Source organism: Ruditapes philippinarum, unplaced genomic scaffold (genome assembly GCF_026571515.1).
Source record: "Ruditapes philippinarum isolate M1 unplaced genomic scaffold, ASM2657151v2 ctg1407_1_1_1_1, whole genome shotgun sequence".
NCBI classification, from domain to species: domain Eukaryota; kingdom Metazoa; phylum Mollusca; class Bivalvia; order Venerida; family Veneridae; genus Ruditapes; species Ruditapes philippinarum.
The window spans coordinates 82,709-99,881 of NW_026863297.1; the positions used below are offsets into that span (position 1 = coordinate 82,709).

General features: G+C 30.8%; 1 protein-coding gene across 8 annotated transcripts in view; it reads left to right on the forward strand.

The window, feature by feature from the left end:
- Positions 1-17,173, forward strand: part of LOC132721760 (uncharacterized) — a 51,982-nt gene that overhangs the window by 22,011 nt on the left and 12,798 nt on the right. For 6 of the 8 annotated variants that reach the window (XM_060706127.1, XM_060706126.1, XM_060706133.1 and 3 more), the window contains 12 exons: positions 483-614; positions 1,553-1,643; positions 2,676-2,747; positions 3,317-3,523; positions 4,287-4,676; positions 7,382-7,625; positions 8,222-8,265; positions 9,611-9,673; positions 11,193-11,276; positions 14,845-14,993; positions 16,002-16,215; positions 16,432-16,626. In XM_060706127.1, coding sequence (XP_060562110.1) covers positions 483-614; positions 1,553-1,643; positions 2,676-2,747; positions 3,317-3,523; positions 4,287-4,676; positions 7,382-7,625; positions 8,222-8,265; positions 9,611-9,673; positions 11,193-11,276; positions 14,845-14,993; positions 16,002-16,215; positions 16,432-16,626 — 1,885 coding nt within the window. The remainder of the gene's footprint in view (positions 1-482; positions 615-1,552; positions 1,644-2,675; positions 2,748-3,316; positions 3,524-4,286; positions 4,677-7,381; positions 7,626-8,221; positions 8,266-9,610; positions 9,674-11,192; positions 11,277-14,844; positions 14,994-16,001; positions 16,216-16,431; positions 16,627-17,173) is intronic. The other 2 variants (XM_060706130.1, XM_060706132.1) reach the window with 2 other exon arrangements.

The following is a 17,173-nucleotide window of genomic DNA, read 5'->3' on the forward strand; positions in this document are numbered from 1 at the left end:
AAGATTTATATCAATAATTATTGTCCCGCAAATACATCATTCCTCTTTGATACAGATTATGTTGCATAGATATATTTTAAAGGCCCATGAAGCCTAAAAAATTCTATAATTTATATTTTAAAAAACTTAATTTCTGGTGTCTTGTTATAGTTTCTAAAAACAAATATCTGAGCCATATTTTGCATTGTGGCAATAAGTATAATTATAATGATTAAGTATTTTGTATGGAAGTCAAAATACCACTTTGTTTACATTTCCTTACCTTTATAACAAATTATTTATATTCAGCGTTATTTTCTTCAGTTTATAAACATCTCATATGCTCTGAATCTATAATTACAACATTATACTACAAGTGCTCGCTTTACAGAAAGAAAAAGTATTCCTTTTATAAGTCTTAAATATGCCTTTAAATGAAAATGCATGGGAGAGATATAAGTATTTTCTGTGAAATTGATATATAAATGTTTTGGACATTTCAGATATGTAGTAAAAGAGTTACTTCAGAATGACTTCTTCTTGGAGGATACTGGTCTGAAGGTAGAACTTGTTGGTACTGAGGGTGAGGAACAAACAAATACCATACAACTGAGGCTCCGGGTAGTTGATCCAAAGTATGTGTTTAGTACCAAAACATCTTATTTATTTCCTGTGCTAAAATTTTATGCAAGTATGATTGAATAAAAGGTATCTTATAAAAAACAACACTTTCAGTTCTCAACCTCTGTTGTAAAAACTATATGTTAGGCATAGATTGCCCGTGTAGATAGATATGGCTTTGAAACAAAGTATGCATTCAGTTCTAAATCTCCTTTGTTTAAACTTTATTTTAGATTTGCTGGTTTTATAAATAGGTATTGATATAAGGCATTGAATCCTCAACTTTGTTGTGTTGTGGAACAGTTCTTCCTTCTTACATAATTTCCTTTATTATCATTCTTGAAACATGATAATAGACTGAAAGTGGACTTAGTTCAAAAATATTGATCTATAGGAAGCATCCAGTCCTTAAACTTACTAACTTAAGTTGTTTGCTTGACTAAGAACTTGCCTTGTTTGTTAGCAAAAAGTAGTTGTTCTTTCTGAACATCCCTCTTAAAGAATTATAGAAATAAGAACTGGCTTTGTTATTTGCATGGTTAACAGGTGTTAATCCATAGTATGAATTAATTGTTTTCTCAACCATGTTAACGTTGTTGTTCTTGTTCTACTGACATTCTGTTAATATTTCAAGTGCAAACTTTAGATAGGCATTGACTACAAGTATATATATTATGTTATCTACATTGTAAGTTTATTCAATGCTGAATTGTAAATAAAATTTGTTTTCATAGATGTAGAATGTTTGATGAATGAGGCATGCCAAGAAATAAAATAGATTTGTTGATAATTGTTGTGAAGATCAATAGTCTGTTAGATAAAATGGGCATAAATACAATACCATGCATGAAGATATGTTATTGAGTGAATAAAGCCTGCACACAACATTTAAAAGGAGGATTATCATTTACAAAGGCCTCAGCTAAAAGTGTTTAAATATTGATATTTTCAGGAAAAGAAAAGACAAGCACAAAGAAAATGAGGCTATCCAGTTTGACTTTGACATGGACAATGATGCCTCAGAAAATGTTGCTCAAGAAATGGTCTGCATAGAATACATTTTTTTTCTTCACATTTTCTTGTATTTAAATCTTGTGTGTATAAAAATGCTATCAAAACAAACAGCAGTACAAATATGGAAAATGTATTATTACATAAACATGTGAAAATATTTTATTTAAACTGACCTTTTGACATTGTAAAAACATTATTTAAATGTAATAGCATAATACACCCATTATCTGCTGAATTTCTTAACTGGTCCTGCCCAGTTTTCATTTTGGAATTTGGGGATATGGTGTCAATTTTAAGTTAATTAGCCAACAGTATAGAGCCTGGTCAGACTGCACAGATATACAGGCTCGCTTGACTCTATACTGGTAGCAAAGGCTGATATTTTTTTGGCTCCGTCAGGATATCATATGGGTTGATCTATACTGTTATTAAGAAGGCATGTAAGATTTCATTATAAATTGATTAAAGGCCAGTCAGAGAAGCTGTTATGTTTATATGTCAGAAACCTTTTATTTTTGGTGTCCTATTTTGATTTCCAAAAAAATACTCATTGGCCAATAATCTGAACCATCTTTTGTTTCTGTTCATTTTAGCAATCAGTACAGTTATAGTGATTAAGTATTTTGTTAACATTTTGCTACTTTTAAGACAAATAAATTCACATTCAGCGCTTCTTTATTCAGGCAATATGCATGTACAATGCTCTAAAATCATTATTTAATAAATGTTATAAAATTGATATTGTCCTTTCTAAAGAAGGAAAACATTATTCATTTCTTAGACATAATGTACCTTTAAAGGAAACAACATATATTGAAAGATTTACTTTAAGAACAGAAGATGTGTATATTCATTCTTGTTATAATAATCATTGTTAAAGTTGTCTCAATATTATTTTGTTTCCTTTTTATTTCTTTATTTCTTTTTCGCAAAGTTTAATTACTTGGTTTAAACAGTACAATCTTATCAAAGAGACAGAAACAAATTTGTGTGGTTTAATTCTAAGTAAATTTCAGTTGTCTTGCATAATTTATATCTATTTGGGTTATCAATTACTAAAGGTAAAGTCTGGATTTCTACAAGAAGAAGATGTGCGTATTGTTAACAAACAGATCAAAGACAGAATCACCCAGGTAAAGTATCTTTAAAGTATTCATTTATATCTAGATAAGAGGTCTATCCCTTTATAGCAAATGTTATTTCTGACAGAAATTGAAAAAAAAATAAATTTAAAGCTCATGATTTTTTTACGGTTATCTTTTAAACAATATACAAGTCTAACCACTGCATTATCATAATTATCAATGCCAAAGAAAGCAAAAGCTAGCAGGTATTTATTGGACTTGTATCCTATCTATTGTAAATCATTCTTTATTGAAATAATCCAGATACTGAATGATCAAATTTTTGATACACAAATTGTATAAATCATTGAGAAAATTATGTAATTTGATATGCTTTCCATACAGGTTAGGTGTATGACATTTGCATTAAATGTAAAGGAAATTTGTCTGTATTGAAACAGAGCTACTGGAAAAGCAAACAGATGAAATCACAGCTTGAAAATGGCAAAAAAATATCCAAACCTTGCTTACACATTTGTTAGGTACAAAGAGCATAACTTATAATTATTTATTTGAGAAATGTAACAAGTAGAATTTTGAATGTTCTGAGAATGTAGAATTATCTATACAAAATGTAGGTAAAGAGGGAGCGAGAACGTAAAGCTGCTGAGAGCCAGACAAAGTTGCCAGAAGGTGAGGGTATGACAGTAAGTTCAAGTGTCAGTGACAACTCACAAAGTACAACAAACTATAACCAACAAGGGGGCCAACAGGAACAATCTAGAGATCCATCACAGTCCGCTTCTAGTGTACAACAACAACAACAACAGCAACAACAACAAATGGTTAGTGTAAAAATGATATGCTGATATTTGTTCTCAGATCTTTATATTTTGAACATTGCTTGCATACATATTGTGGGCACTCGCTGGCATCATTGTTAAAACAATATGTACCATTTACTCTCTTTAAAGTAAATGTTTGCAAAATTTTCTTTTCAGTAAAATGCAAATGATGTTATTATTAGAATATTGAATGAAACTTATAATGATCGTTTATAAAAATGTCACCCCGCCTAGTTCAGTTAGGGAGAGCATCAGAATAGTTAATTCAGAGATTGCCGGTTCGGTCTTCAGGTGAGGTGAACTTTTTCCATGACAATTGATCTCTAGACATTGAATATAATGGTCTTTGTCTCTCACTGCTTATGCAGAAATCATGTGGGTTTAGTACTCATTCACTTGTGGAGAAATTTGTAATAACTGTTTGCTGGTTAGGTAGATAGAGCACTGTGACATCACTGGATCATGTGTTAAATTGAGTAAAAACCAGAAAAATGTAATAAACCAACAGAAATTAATGAAAATGATCTCATTTTCCTGGTGTATTAAATTGTTGGTTCTGAGAAATTACCTCATTTTATCATTAATGCCACTTGTATGCAGTTGTTTGATTCTGCACATCTTTGGATTGTTATCAGACTATAGCCTGCCAAGTTTGAGCATTCTAATTTTAAGTACCTTTACCTCCTCGTTTAATCTTAACTTTAACTTTGTATAGAAGTATTTTGTATAAAGTTGGCAGTGAAAGGTTTAATTATTGTCACAGGGTGTAAATCAGCAGTCACAGTCCTCGCAACAATCTTATCAAGGAAAGCAGCCATCACAACAAATTTATAATCAACATCAGTCTTCTGGTAGTCAGCAACAACAACAACAGACTGGTCAGATGTTTAATCAGCATCAATCAGGAGGACCACAACAACAGATGTACCCCCAGCATCAGTCTATAGGACAACAACAACAGCAGTCTACACAAATGTATAACAATCAGCAACCTGTTGGTAATCAAAGCCAGTCACCACAAGTTTATGGCCAACAGCAGCAATCGTCCAGCTCTCAACCACAGATGGTGTATCCTCAACAAACTGGCAACTATCAGCAATATCAGCAACAAGTGTATCCCACTCAACAAGGTGGCCAGCAACAAGAATTTCAGGTATTAATGATTTATTTTTTCATTCTCTTTGCCTTCAGTATTGACCCTTGTATTTTGCTTGAACTGAATTTCAAATGTAAGAAATAGTTTTGTTATTTAATTTTGTATGATCGTATTTTGGATTCTTCAATGAAAGAGTGGGCTGTTGTATAATTTACTACATCTTAGTAAACAAATTGCAAGTGTGAGGTTATTCAGTAATTGTGATACTATGATACCTACCCTTTTTAGCAAGTTCTGTAAATTGTTTATGGTAAACTGACATTGAACAAATTAGTGGTTACGTTAAGCACCAATCCTGTGTACTCTGCACACTTCCTGGCAATTCCCGCAATGTCTGCGAACAATCCTTTTATGTATTTTGTAAATAAAACAAATATGAAATTTTTCTCCATTGAAGGAAAATTTCCTTGTATAAGTTGATATTTAAGCAAACTAACATATTGTTGGGTTTTGTTTTGTTTTTGTGATCTATATGTTTGCAAAGTTTGATTAATTTTATTTGGTAAACTATTATGTTCACAAAGACATTGTATTTATAAGAATGACTAATAATATCTGAAGCCCTAGTCTGTGATAATGTCATACACCTCATTTGTTTGTCAAAGGACCATACATATACTCTGAAAGAAATTCTAGTTCTTTAAAGGAACTCCACTCCAAAGCATAAAAAAATAAAATTAGAACTACCTACATAGATTCCATAAGCTTCCAGCTTATGCCTGAAATTATGCACAAATGGGCACATGAGGTATTTCTCAACTGGGTAAGCGGAAAAGTTTCCGTATGACAGATAATTCCATTGTCTCTGTGTCTTAAAATTTAACATAAACAAACTATTAAAGTCCAAAATGCTAAAATAGAAGCAGCCAACAATTTAGAGCTGACCTTGGGGTTATTAAACTTTTTACTGGGTTTTATCTTGAATCTTGAGATTTTCATTGATCTGTGAACATTCTGTACCTGTTTCTGACTAATAAAAGACCCGGGTCATTAGATTTGAGTTTGACTAGAATTTCTTTACAACCTTAGATCCTGATCAGACCGTAAAGAAGTGCAGACTTGCCTTGATCTATACTTTCAACAAAGGAGGAGAATTATCTCTTGCACTCACATTGTTAAATAGTTTGAGACTTTTCCTAATGGAGCACATGTTAATATTGTGGCTTGGAAATTTACAATTATCACAATAAGCACCCTTTTGTTTTTGGTTACCATTGCATATGACATATTGGCTAGGATTGGTTGTTTATATAAAAATTGCCACTCCTTATAATATTGTTTACTATTGAACAGAAAAGTGCAAGTTATATTGCTATATCCATATGGTTATAAATTTGTGTGATTTAGTAAATTAATTTGGAGGTTGGCTGAGCATCTAACCACTTAAGTTTAGGATGAGTTATAAATTATTATTTATGGCCCAATCTTATGTATAACTATTAATACATCTTACTTAATCAGAAAAATAAAATTGGTTGGATTAAGTCAACCATCTTCTCTGCTTGGAAATGGAAAGTTAAGCTTTCTAAATTGGCAACCTTTTTTGCCATAAAGGTTCCTTGTAGACAATGGTTGTAAAGTCTTCAAAAGTTAAACTTGAGAAACAAGTTAACAAGGAACTTGAAATGAGAAAGAAGTAATTGTGATTTATTACATAAATAGTTTATGTCAGTTTAAGAACATTAATGAATATAGCCTTGTGTTAAATTGTTTATGAAGTAACTTTTTGTTGCAATATCATTGATAATGATGATAAGTGTCTTGAAATAGATCTGACCCTTTTAACATGTTTTTATAGTGGAAAATTGTTAACTGGAAAAGAATATTGATAATATGTAACCCTGTCATGCTGAAGAAAGCCTTTGTATGAAAAATAATAGTATGGTTTGTGTAAAAGTTTACCATGATCAAACTAATTTGCCTTCTTTAGATTATTCTATACATTGGTAGTAGAACTTAATATGATAAATTTATTTGATGTATTTCTATTGCTTTGATATTGGAACTGTCCATTGTTTTTGTAAGGGGTTTTAATGAACAATAGTAGAGTTGTGTCAGACAGCATGAGCTACCCTATACAGGACATTTTTTGTCAAAATTGTGAAGGGGCCTGGACCTGTTCATTTTGTGAAAAAAACGCGATTTGTTATAAAATTGTGAAAAAAATTTACATAGTATTTGGTATTTAGTGACATTATGAAACCAGAAAATCTGCTTCAACTCGATACTTTAACCCGCTTAACATGTGCTAAAACCATTTAACTTGATTAAAACTATAACCGTGTTCTTAAGATTGGCGTAAATCATGTTTTACTGGAAGGTAATCGATGTATTTCGAAGACAAAGTCCTAATATTTTGTGAAATTTATTTTGAAATTGTGAATTTTTTTTGCCACTTTGTGAAAAAAAAGTGCAATTTTGAATTGTGAAGGGGCCTTATATCGGCCCCTGTTATAGAAGGAAAAAAGCCCTGCTATAATGATAGCACATGCAAGATTTACTGTTATGTCATTTAAGTCGGGTAGGAAAGTTGTTCCTTTCTTTATAATGATGTTTGAAATTTCACAAAGAATGTTATGGAGTTTCTTATATTTTAAACTTACAGATTACAAAAGCAACATGATTATAATACGCTGTACACAATTTCAAATACAATGTATAGAAAATGTAAATTAGTAAGTAAGACTTATATATTTATACAGCAGGTAGGGCAACAACAAGGAGGGTATACTGGCCAGCAGTCAGCTGGGTACCAGCAGAACTACCCACAAACTTCACAAAGTCAGTCCTCTCAGCAAGGTGGACAGGGGTACCAGGGAAGTCAAGGACAGGGCTATACACAGCAGCAACAACAACAACAGCAGCAGTCTCAGTCAGCTGTTGTCAAAGATAAACAGATAGAAGATGTACAGAAACATCAAGTGATGAATGATGAACAAAAAATTGGTAAAACATAAACTACTAACATCTCGGCATTTTTGTTGCAATTTTCTGCTTTAATTTAAGTATATTCTTCATAAACTTCTATTTTACATCTCACTGTTGAAATTTTCCAGTATTTTAAAAATGTCTGCTGCAGTTTAGATTTGATTGATTAAAGAAAATATAACAAATTGTTGTAAGTTTGAGTTGAATAGTAACAATATATAATATAAAAAAGGTTCCTTTTACAATCTTTTCCTAATATAGTGGAGTGTATAATATCTGTATCTTTGTCTTTTATTGGAAGAGAATTTTATAATATCACATTTTCATGGAGATTTTGCTAAAGCACAATGTTATAAAGCATGGCAGTCCTATTGATCAATATTGTTCTGAAACTATTAAGTAGAATTTTAAATTGTTAATGATATGCTAATGAAATTTCATCGGTCTTGTAGACAGAAAAAAAAAACAACAAAAAGTAAACTACAAGATAAATGTTTGTTGTAGATGCTTTATTTTCCCATTAATTTAACTGGTTCTGTTTGGAGTGAAGAATTGATCTATGTTTTATGTAAATTAAATTGAATTTAAAGGTCAAGGTCTTATTCAAATTTCAGAGTTGTCAGAAATTGGCCAACAAACTGGAAAACAAGCTGAGCAGGTACTTTGATATTATATATGTTAATTCTTCAGTTAAAGCTAATGTTTTCAAATGTAAAATATTCTTGGAAAATTATAAATGAAACAAAAGATTTACCTCATGTTTTTCAGTGCGAAATTGAACGAAGTATATCAATGGGATATAAGTAATATCACATTGTTTAAAAGTGAGTGGGATATAGTAGAATTTTGCGTTTTTTTTTAAATATTTAAAAAAAAAGGAAATCGTAATCATTAAGATAAACAAACATTCTCTTAAAAAAAATTCAAAATTTGTATATGTGAGCTCTTGCATTATTAGCCCTTTATATGGTTTTATTCTAGATACACTTTTTCAACTTGAACAGCTGTAGAAAAGTATGCATTGTTGTAATTCTCAATACCATAACTTTCTGATTTCCCTTTGTACAGATTAGATGGACAAGAATAAAGTGAATGATATTCCTTTTAGAATAAAGTGAATGATATTCCACTAGTATAAAATGAATGATATACCATTAGTATAAACTGAATGATATTCCACTAGAATAAAATGAATTAAATTCCACTAGAATAAAGCGAATAATATTCCACAAGTATAAAGTGAATTATATTCACTAGTATAAAGTGAACACTATTCCACAAGTATAAAGTGAATAATATTCAACAATGATAAAGTGAAAAATATTCCACTAGTATAAAGTGAATGATATTCCACTAGTATAAAGTGAATAATATTCCACTAGAATAAAGTGAATAATATTCCACTAGAATATAGTGAATAATATTCAACTAGAATATAGTGAATAATATTCCACTAGAATAAAGAGAATAATATTCCACAACATAGTGAATAATATTCCACTAGAATAAGGTGAATGATATTCCACTAGCTTAAAGTGAATAATATTCCGCTAGAATATAGTGAATAATATTCCACTAGAATAAAGAGAATAATATTCCACAACATAGTGAATATTATTCCACTAGAATAAGGTGAATGATATTCCACTAGCATAAAGTGAAAAATATTCCACTAGAATAAAGTGAATAATATTCCACTAGAATAAAATGAATAATATTTTCCACAACATAGTGAATAATATTCCACTAGAATAAGGTGAATGATATTCCATTAGCATAAAGTGAATAATATTCCACTAGAATATAGTGAATAATATTCCACTAGAATAAAGTGAATGACATTTCGCTAGTATAAAGCAAATGATATTCCACTAGAATAAAAATGAATAATATTATTCTTGTATAAAGTGAATAATATTCCACTAGAAAATAGCGAATGATATTCCGCAAGTATAAAGCGTATGATATTCCACTGTTACTCATCATTCTATAAATATTTACAGATTGGTGTTGGGTCTGCAGCAGGAAGTAATGCAGCAACACCAGAGGCCCTGCAACAAGTACAGGTATACTGCCAATCAGTTCCCTCAAAATTACCCTACTCTTAATATATCATGATTTTTTAAGCCCTGGAGACCTTAATCTATTAAAACTGTCAGTAGATATCTAAGAATTAACGAGTTTTGTTTGAAATGTGCATGATTTCTAAAGGAAAAACAAACTAACTTGTTGGGAATACTACTATTAGTTAGGGTTTATCATCTTCAAATTTTCATCGTAACAAACTTCATCTTATCATATTACACATATCATGAATCATAATATTAAGTATTGTTGCATTTTTTTCTATAGTTGGCTAGACAGTTTGTTGTGTAGTTCAAATAGAACAATCTGTAAATTCATCTTTCCATTATACATGTGGTTAAACTTTCATATATATTTTTTTTGTTCATTTCTTTCTTTTTGTAATTATTAATCAAGTAATTGTTATGCATCTGTTGTCATGGTATTTTATAGGTGGTTAATTGACACTTGTTACTCATGAATCGTGCCTGCTTCCTCAGGGGGTGTAATACTATAAATCTGCATATCATTATGATACTAAGAGTGTATGTTTTCTTAATTCTTGCGTTCTAGAAACTATATACCAAAGTTAGGAATGAAATAAGGAAATGATATCAGTCTGGCGTTAAATGACTGTTAAAACAACACAGCTGTATTGATAGCCAATGAACATTTTTCGGACTGATATAATTTCAATTTTAACACTTCAATTTAAAGATGAATATGGGGGGATTTCTAATGCTTTTTTAAAGGCGGCTGTTCTACTCAACTCCTATAATATAGAAGAGAAACTTAAATGTCAAGAAAGTTGCTGTTTCATTTTGATATTAATACGTGTTGTTTTTGTTTAGATTTTCAAGTATCTTAATACTTTTGCTTTGCAATTTGCAACCTTATCATATTCTGCAAAGCAAAATGAAATTCTCAGTATTTATGACAATGTTCTGAATGCAGAATGTGTCTCTTCATAAAATATGAAACCTATTATATTTTGCTTTGGTTTATTTAACTTGTAAACAGCAGTGTTTATAGCATCTGCTGTTTCTTTGTGTATAAGGATAAAGCAGATTTAATGTTATAACATTTAGTGTTTTTTTAAAGGTCATTGATTTCATGTACATACATCTGTTACCGAGTGATAATTGTGATAATTCAGGAATTTTTCTCTTCTTATGAAGTTAAAAGTTCTCCATAAAAGTGTTAGTTACTTATATCCGGTAACAAAGTCCTCATGTTTATTGTAAATGACATGTTAAAATGTTAAAATTTTGTCAACAATACATCATTAAAGTTATGAAATGAACTGATGGTCTTGTTTATTTTAATAATGTGTATAGGAAATTTTTTTTTTTAAGAGTTAAAGCCCCTGATCTTTTATAGATTCCATCAAGGGCATTCCTTTATTGGTGTATACTTTCTAGACTGCTTTTGAAAATGAAGATCTTAATGCAGTATCTTGCTTAATTCTTTAATCTGTAATTTGCTTTGAGAATACTCTAATCATACCATCCATTGATACAGGCACACTCTGACAAAAAAGCATCCCCAAGCAAATCTAAAAAAATGTCTCGAAGCACCTCGGCACAAAGCAGGTTACACCAGAAGGTCTGTTAGTTTAGAACATACTGAAAAAGCATGTTTTTTTCATTTTTCAGTCTGTCTCTTTTTTTATATTTTTATTTTGCCTCTCGTTATAGTTTAATTCTCTCTTTACAAAAATATTACTAGTATAGTAATGTACTGTTTTGTGAAGTGTTATTTTAAGCTAATAGATCACATTCTTTTTTTGAAACAATGTCAGAATTATTTCTGTGATAATTATCAATCACTATGCAGAATGCATACTGGTCTTTTGATCTTAATGAGTTTATACATTAAAGAAAAAGAAGAAAAGAAGAAAAAAGTAGATACTAGTACATACCAGCTTCTAAATTTTATGAATTTAGTGAAAAATAATGCTTCACAGACATTAGTTATTAACACATTTGACCACCCTCACCTTAATTTTAAGACGACTTTTCACCCCACTCTTTCACCTGCTATGTATTTATAACTCACCCTAGTTTGTTGAAGTCATTTGTTTGTTGTTTGAATACTGCTAGGAGTAAATCTAACCATTGTAGTGAAAGTTTTGTGGCTTTTTAACCCTGACCAGGCTTTATATCTTAAATGAACTTGTCCATCTTTTATTCAGGACAAAACCATTATTATTTTAGGTAAAATTTCCAAATAAATGTACTGACTGAATAGCAACCAGTGCAGACCATGGTCAAATTGCACAGATGTGCCAGCTTATCTTGGTCTGCACTGGTCTCATTGGTAGAGTATATTGCTGGCAGCAGACTTTAGGTTACATAATATGATTAAGATTAAAACATACATGTTGTATTGATAACATTCTCGTTCAAGGGCATCGTTATCAAACTTGCGGAAATGTAATAATGACCTATATAAAGTGATAATGTAGTCAGTTATTATGAACTATCAAAATACTCCATAAAATGATTAAAGATAACTAGATTCTGATAATATGTAAAGGCATCATATAAAATTTCTTTTAAATTTGTATGCCATCTTTGAAAGGCATAAATTAATGCTTTACTTATCTAGAAGGACCTCTGTTCATTTTAATTCTTAATAAGATGGCATATTAAGTCTATGAACCAAGCTTAAATATGTTTTTCCATGACAATTTGGTTAATGACAATGTGTCTGTCTTTTTGGGGGGGGGGGGGGGGGGGGGGAACCCTGAAAGATATGTATTAGTACAAATTTACGGTATCCTTCTGCTATAGGTTACAATATACATGTTTTTGACTCGGATTCTGTTAAATTGGTTCAATACTAAAAAAAAAAAAAAACTGAAATGAATATTATGAAGAGTTTTAGCCTGTCAATTTATTGTAGCAATGGCTGCAAAAGCACCTGCTTAACTAACACATTTAATGCCTTATGCATTCATGTAATATAGAGCTTAACTTGCATTGTCTATAATACATGATCAGTGATCAATGTAATCATCTGATTCTTTGATTCTTAAGCTGGAATTTATGATAAGTGTTTTGAAGATATCTGAATATCTCCTGGACGAAAGACTGTGAACAATTAAATACTTTCTTTATATCATTTGAAGAGAGAGGATTTGATATTAAAGTATTTTTGCAAGATACTCTGCCTTTCATGATGTTAATTCATGAAATATATGTATAATTTTTTCCTTTTCTATATATGATGTTTGTGACTGTAAAACATTAAAGTAAGAGAAGATTATTGGTAATGTTGAAATTGCTTAATATGTATTAAAATTGTGACATAAGATTCAGATATCAAAAGGTGTGTCTTTGAGTTTCTGGAATCTTATATTATAAATATGCTGTTAATGCATTAAGACACTTGTACTTGATTTAAATGGATACATTTCATCATATGAAAATGATTTTGTAATACACTTTTATATTGTAATTTACAAATGTTATTTTAATAGGTTGATCTTCCTGTTTTTGGTATGATCTCATTTTGGGACATAGGTGATGTCATTTATATCAGATAGTCAATTTGATATGAACCTCAGACTGATTAGATTTTCAGTGCAAAGAATATAAGATATCAACTTCAAAAGTACACTATCTGTGTAGTGTAAATTATACAAGATAGTGTAATCTTTTAGATAACATTTTAACACTAGTCACATTGCCATTGCTAAATTTATACTAGCACTTAACAGTTTTAACTAAATTTAATCTAATTTTATGTTGAGTAATGTATTTAAATATATAATCTAATACAGTGTATGGGTATTTTACATGGCTATGTCATGCCCAGACATTTGAGATTGTTGTATGGCAGATACATGTTTTTGTCCATTTGTACAGCATTAACACTTTTTTTGTGTTAATTAAAAAATGGTCCAACTTACAAAAATGTCAACGAACATGTACAGCCAAGAAAATGTCAAGCGTACACATCCAAGTCAACTCGAACAGCGTTAATTCTTAATGATGACTGTTGTGACAAATAAGGTCTATTTCGTCTTGTTCAGTAATGAGTAATATGAATTGATAAACATGTAGCAGTAATATAGAAATAATCCAGAAATAATCCAGTTCTCTTTGATATTCATTCATTAGGTGTGTTTTTAATTAAGAATAGTATTGTTTCTCACCTAAAATGCTCTCTTGGAATTTGCTATAGAATGAGAGTGCATTGTACATGATACATCCTGTGTCACAAGCATTTTATATTCATTATTTCCTCCACAAGGTTAAGGCGTGTACAAGGTTAAAAAACTATCAGTTCTTGTTTCAATTTAAAGCCAAGCCTGTATGTGTAGGTAAGGTAATAATTTTCCCCTTGGAACACATTTGTCTGATTGGCATCTCATGTTACTGTAGTGAAATATTGATGTACCATTCAACTCACAGCATTTCTGCCATTATTTTTCAAACAGAGACGATGCTACTCCACAATTTGTAAACTGTCATTTCCTTCTCTGTTTACACTTATTGAGATTTCCAGTGGGACTTGTATGTAATAAAGTAAAAAGTTGAGTGACATAACCTGGGAATTAAAGAAATGATCTTAACAATACTCGGCATTAATCTTTTGATGAGTTGGCGAAATATTGGATTAGTATGACATGTTGTAATCAACATTAAAACAATCTCGAGGGAAACGCTGGTTAAATAAGGCATGAACTTGCTTCAGATCTTGCATTAGCTTTTATTGCAATTAAGCATTTCATCTCAAACATGACATACTATTTTCAGTGTCATAAAGTACATAATTATCAGCGTTAAAAGTGTTTACCATTTTGATAATTAGAGACAGCCTGATATAATGTGTATTTATGTAGAAGTAACAGGAACCTTCCAAGAGAATATGTTGCTATATTTAACTATGCAGCTATAGAGAAAAAAGAAAATCACTAAATAACACATTTGATATTCTATATTATATTACATAAAGTACATAATCTAATAATAATAATAATAATAATAGTAATCATCATAATAATAATAAAGTATTGCTTGTACTACCTGCTAGTAAAAAAACTGTTGTCATATCTAAACATAACATAGTTCTGTTTTTTCAAGTTACAGGTGTTTTGTAAGACTTTTTTCATCGTTTATAACTTTAATGTTCATTCATTGTATATTTTGTATCCTTCAAACAGGCTGCTGGTTTAGGGCACCTTGACATTACATCAGCCCAGCAGTTACAACCTGGTGTACTAAGTGCACCGCCTATGGGAAGTGAACATGGGTCAATGGTCAACAGTCAATCTTTGACCCACTTGGACGATCCTACAGCCAATAGGGAAAGGTAATGATTGTCTTTGTAGACTTTGTAAGAGTATTCTTTTTGGATACTCGTGTGTTTATTTTATGTAAAGTTTTCTCCATAGTTGAAGTAGGTATCATATTATCACTTTACAGCAGTAATGGGTTAACTCCTATCTTATAAGGAGTTATCCTGTTTCTGCACTAAGATGGTGATATTTAAAATGATCACATTTCTAGGAATACAAGGTTTAAATTCTCAATATATAGAGGATATTTGTTTAGTTCAGTGTAAGATCGGAATATATTTCATCGAGTGAGCACCAAAAGGTATATTTCACAAGTGGCGCAGCCACGAGTGAAATTTGAACTTTTGGTGTTCACAAGGTAAAATATATTTCGATCTTACACTAAACTAAACAAATTTTCTTTTTATTACATGCAAAAAAACGTTTTAAAAAGACATTAAACCTAATACTGAATGAAAAGCGTGCCAAATAATAATACAACGTGACGTCATTTACGACGTCACATCATTAAGTTGGTACCCAGTACTGTGCATGCTGGTAACAACGTAAGGGGCTTAAATTCAAAACAGTGAAATTATCAAAGTGGTAATTTCACTGTTTCAAACAGTGAAATTACCAGTTTTATATCACTGATATATTTCTATAAACCACCGAAAAGCATGTAATAAAAAGGAAATGTTTCTTTATGCATTAAGATATATGTATTTTAAGTTTAAATGAAAGTGGGATATAGCTGTCCTATAATTCCAGTATATAGCCAGGCCAGCTTGCATATCTGTACAGACTCACCAGACTCAGCTATTGGCTACACAAATTCAGTATTTTGATACAAAAGACTTATGTCTGCAGGACAAGTCTGTTATAATAAATAACTAGGGAAAAATGTCAAACTCAATTTCTTCCATGAAATAGTGCACAGTATTTTACAATTTATTTAAAATGTGGCAGATCTACAAATTCTTACATAAAGTTTATGGTTCAAAGAAAGGGGAAATAACTCATATTGATTTGTTACTTTCTAGTGAAAGTGAGAGTACCATTGGTCGCGGTGAGGATATCAAGAGGAGGAAAAGCCGGACAAAACGTAGAAAGACGGTGGACAGATCACCTTGTCTGACTGTACTTAGTGTTGTAGACGAGGAGGTGGAATGTCTCTTAGAACTACCCAATAGAAATGCTGTCACGTTCAAGTTTGATCTGGAGGGAGATAAGCCTGATGAAATCGCTGAAAGTCTTGTGAGTCTTCTCCTTTAAATATTTAAAGAGTTATAATACTTGAAATAAGGCAGAAGTTTTTTTCTTTTGAAAACATAATATGGAGATGAGTTTTCATATGTATTTGCGTATTGTAAGTTACATTTATTGTTAGCAAAACTAAGACATACAGTAATAGTAAAAAAGAAATGTTATTTTTCTTTGAAAACATATGATTCAACTTTATTTTGTTTCAAGGTTGAACATGATTTACTGCACACAGTTCAGTCAAGGCCTGTGGTGAAGTTGTTGGAGAAGGCAATATCACTGGTGAATGAGGACCCTAAATCAGCTATGTCTGTAACTTTATCTATGATGGAGACACCAACTTCAAGTCCAACATCACACAGAAAAGCATTTGGCGGGCTAGACGGTGGAAAAGATGCACCAAAGGTAATGTTTTATTATGTAATTAATTTACTAAGCAAAATGAATGATTATGAAAAAAGCCTAGACTTGCAATTTTTATTTGCATACATTGTATTATTTTTGCTATTATGTTGTTGTTTTAACTCAGTAGTCTGCATTTGTATAAATGCTAAATGTTTCAAGGCTTCTTCCTGTTAGAGGAATGAAGATGTTCTGTACAAACTAGAACAGCCTTGTGTGTTCTCAAAAAAACTATTATAGGTCAACTCTGAATCTGTTCCGTTTACAGAAATAGGGTTTTCGAGTTTTTCTGGACATTACATTTGTTTTGTATAAGTAATAATGTCTTAACCCATTACTCCTTGAAATTGGTTGTTTGTTTTATTTTGGGGTGGTGGTTGGAATATAAAATTATTTGTTAACTGTATTTCAATCTGTTTGACTGTTTATGTAAACAAATAAACATTTTTAACATGAATCAAACAGTTGTGTCTCTGGTCTTTAATGTAATATAAGATAACCTGATACAGAAAGGATTTTGTCTTACATTTGAACTTGTTTTCTTTATTAC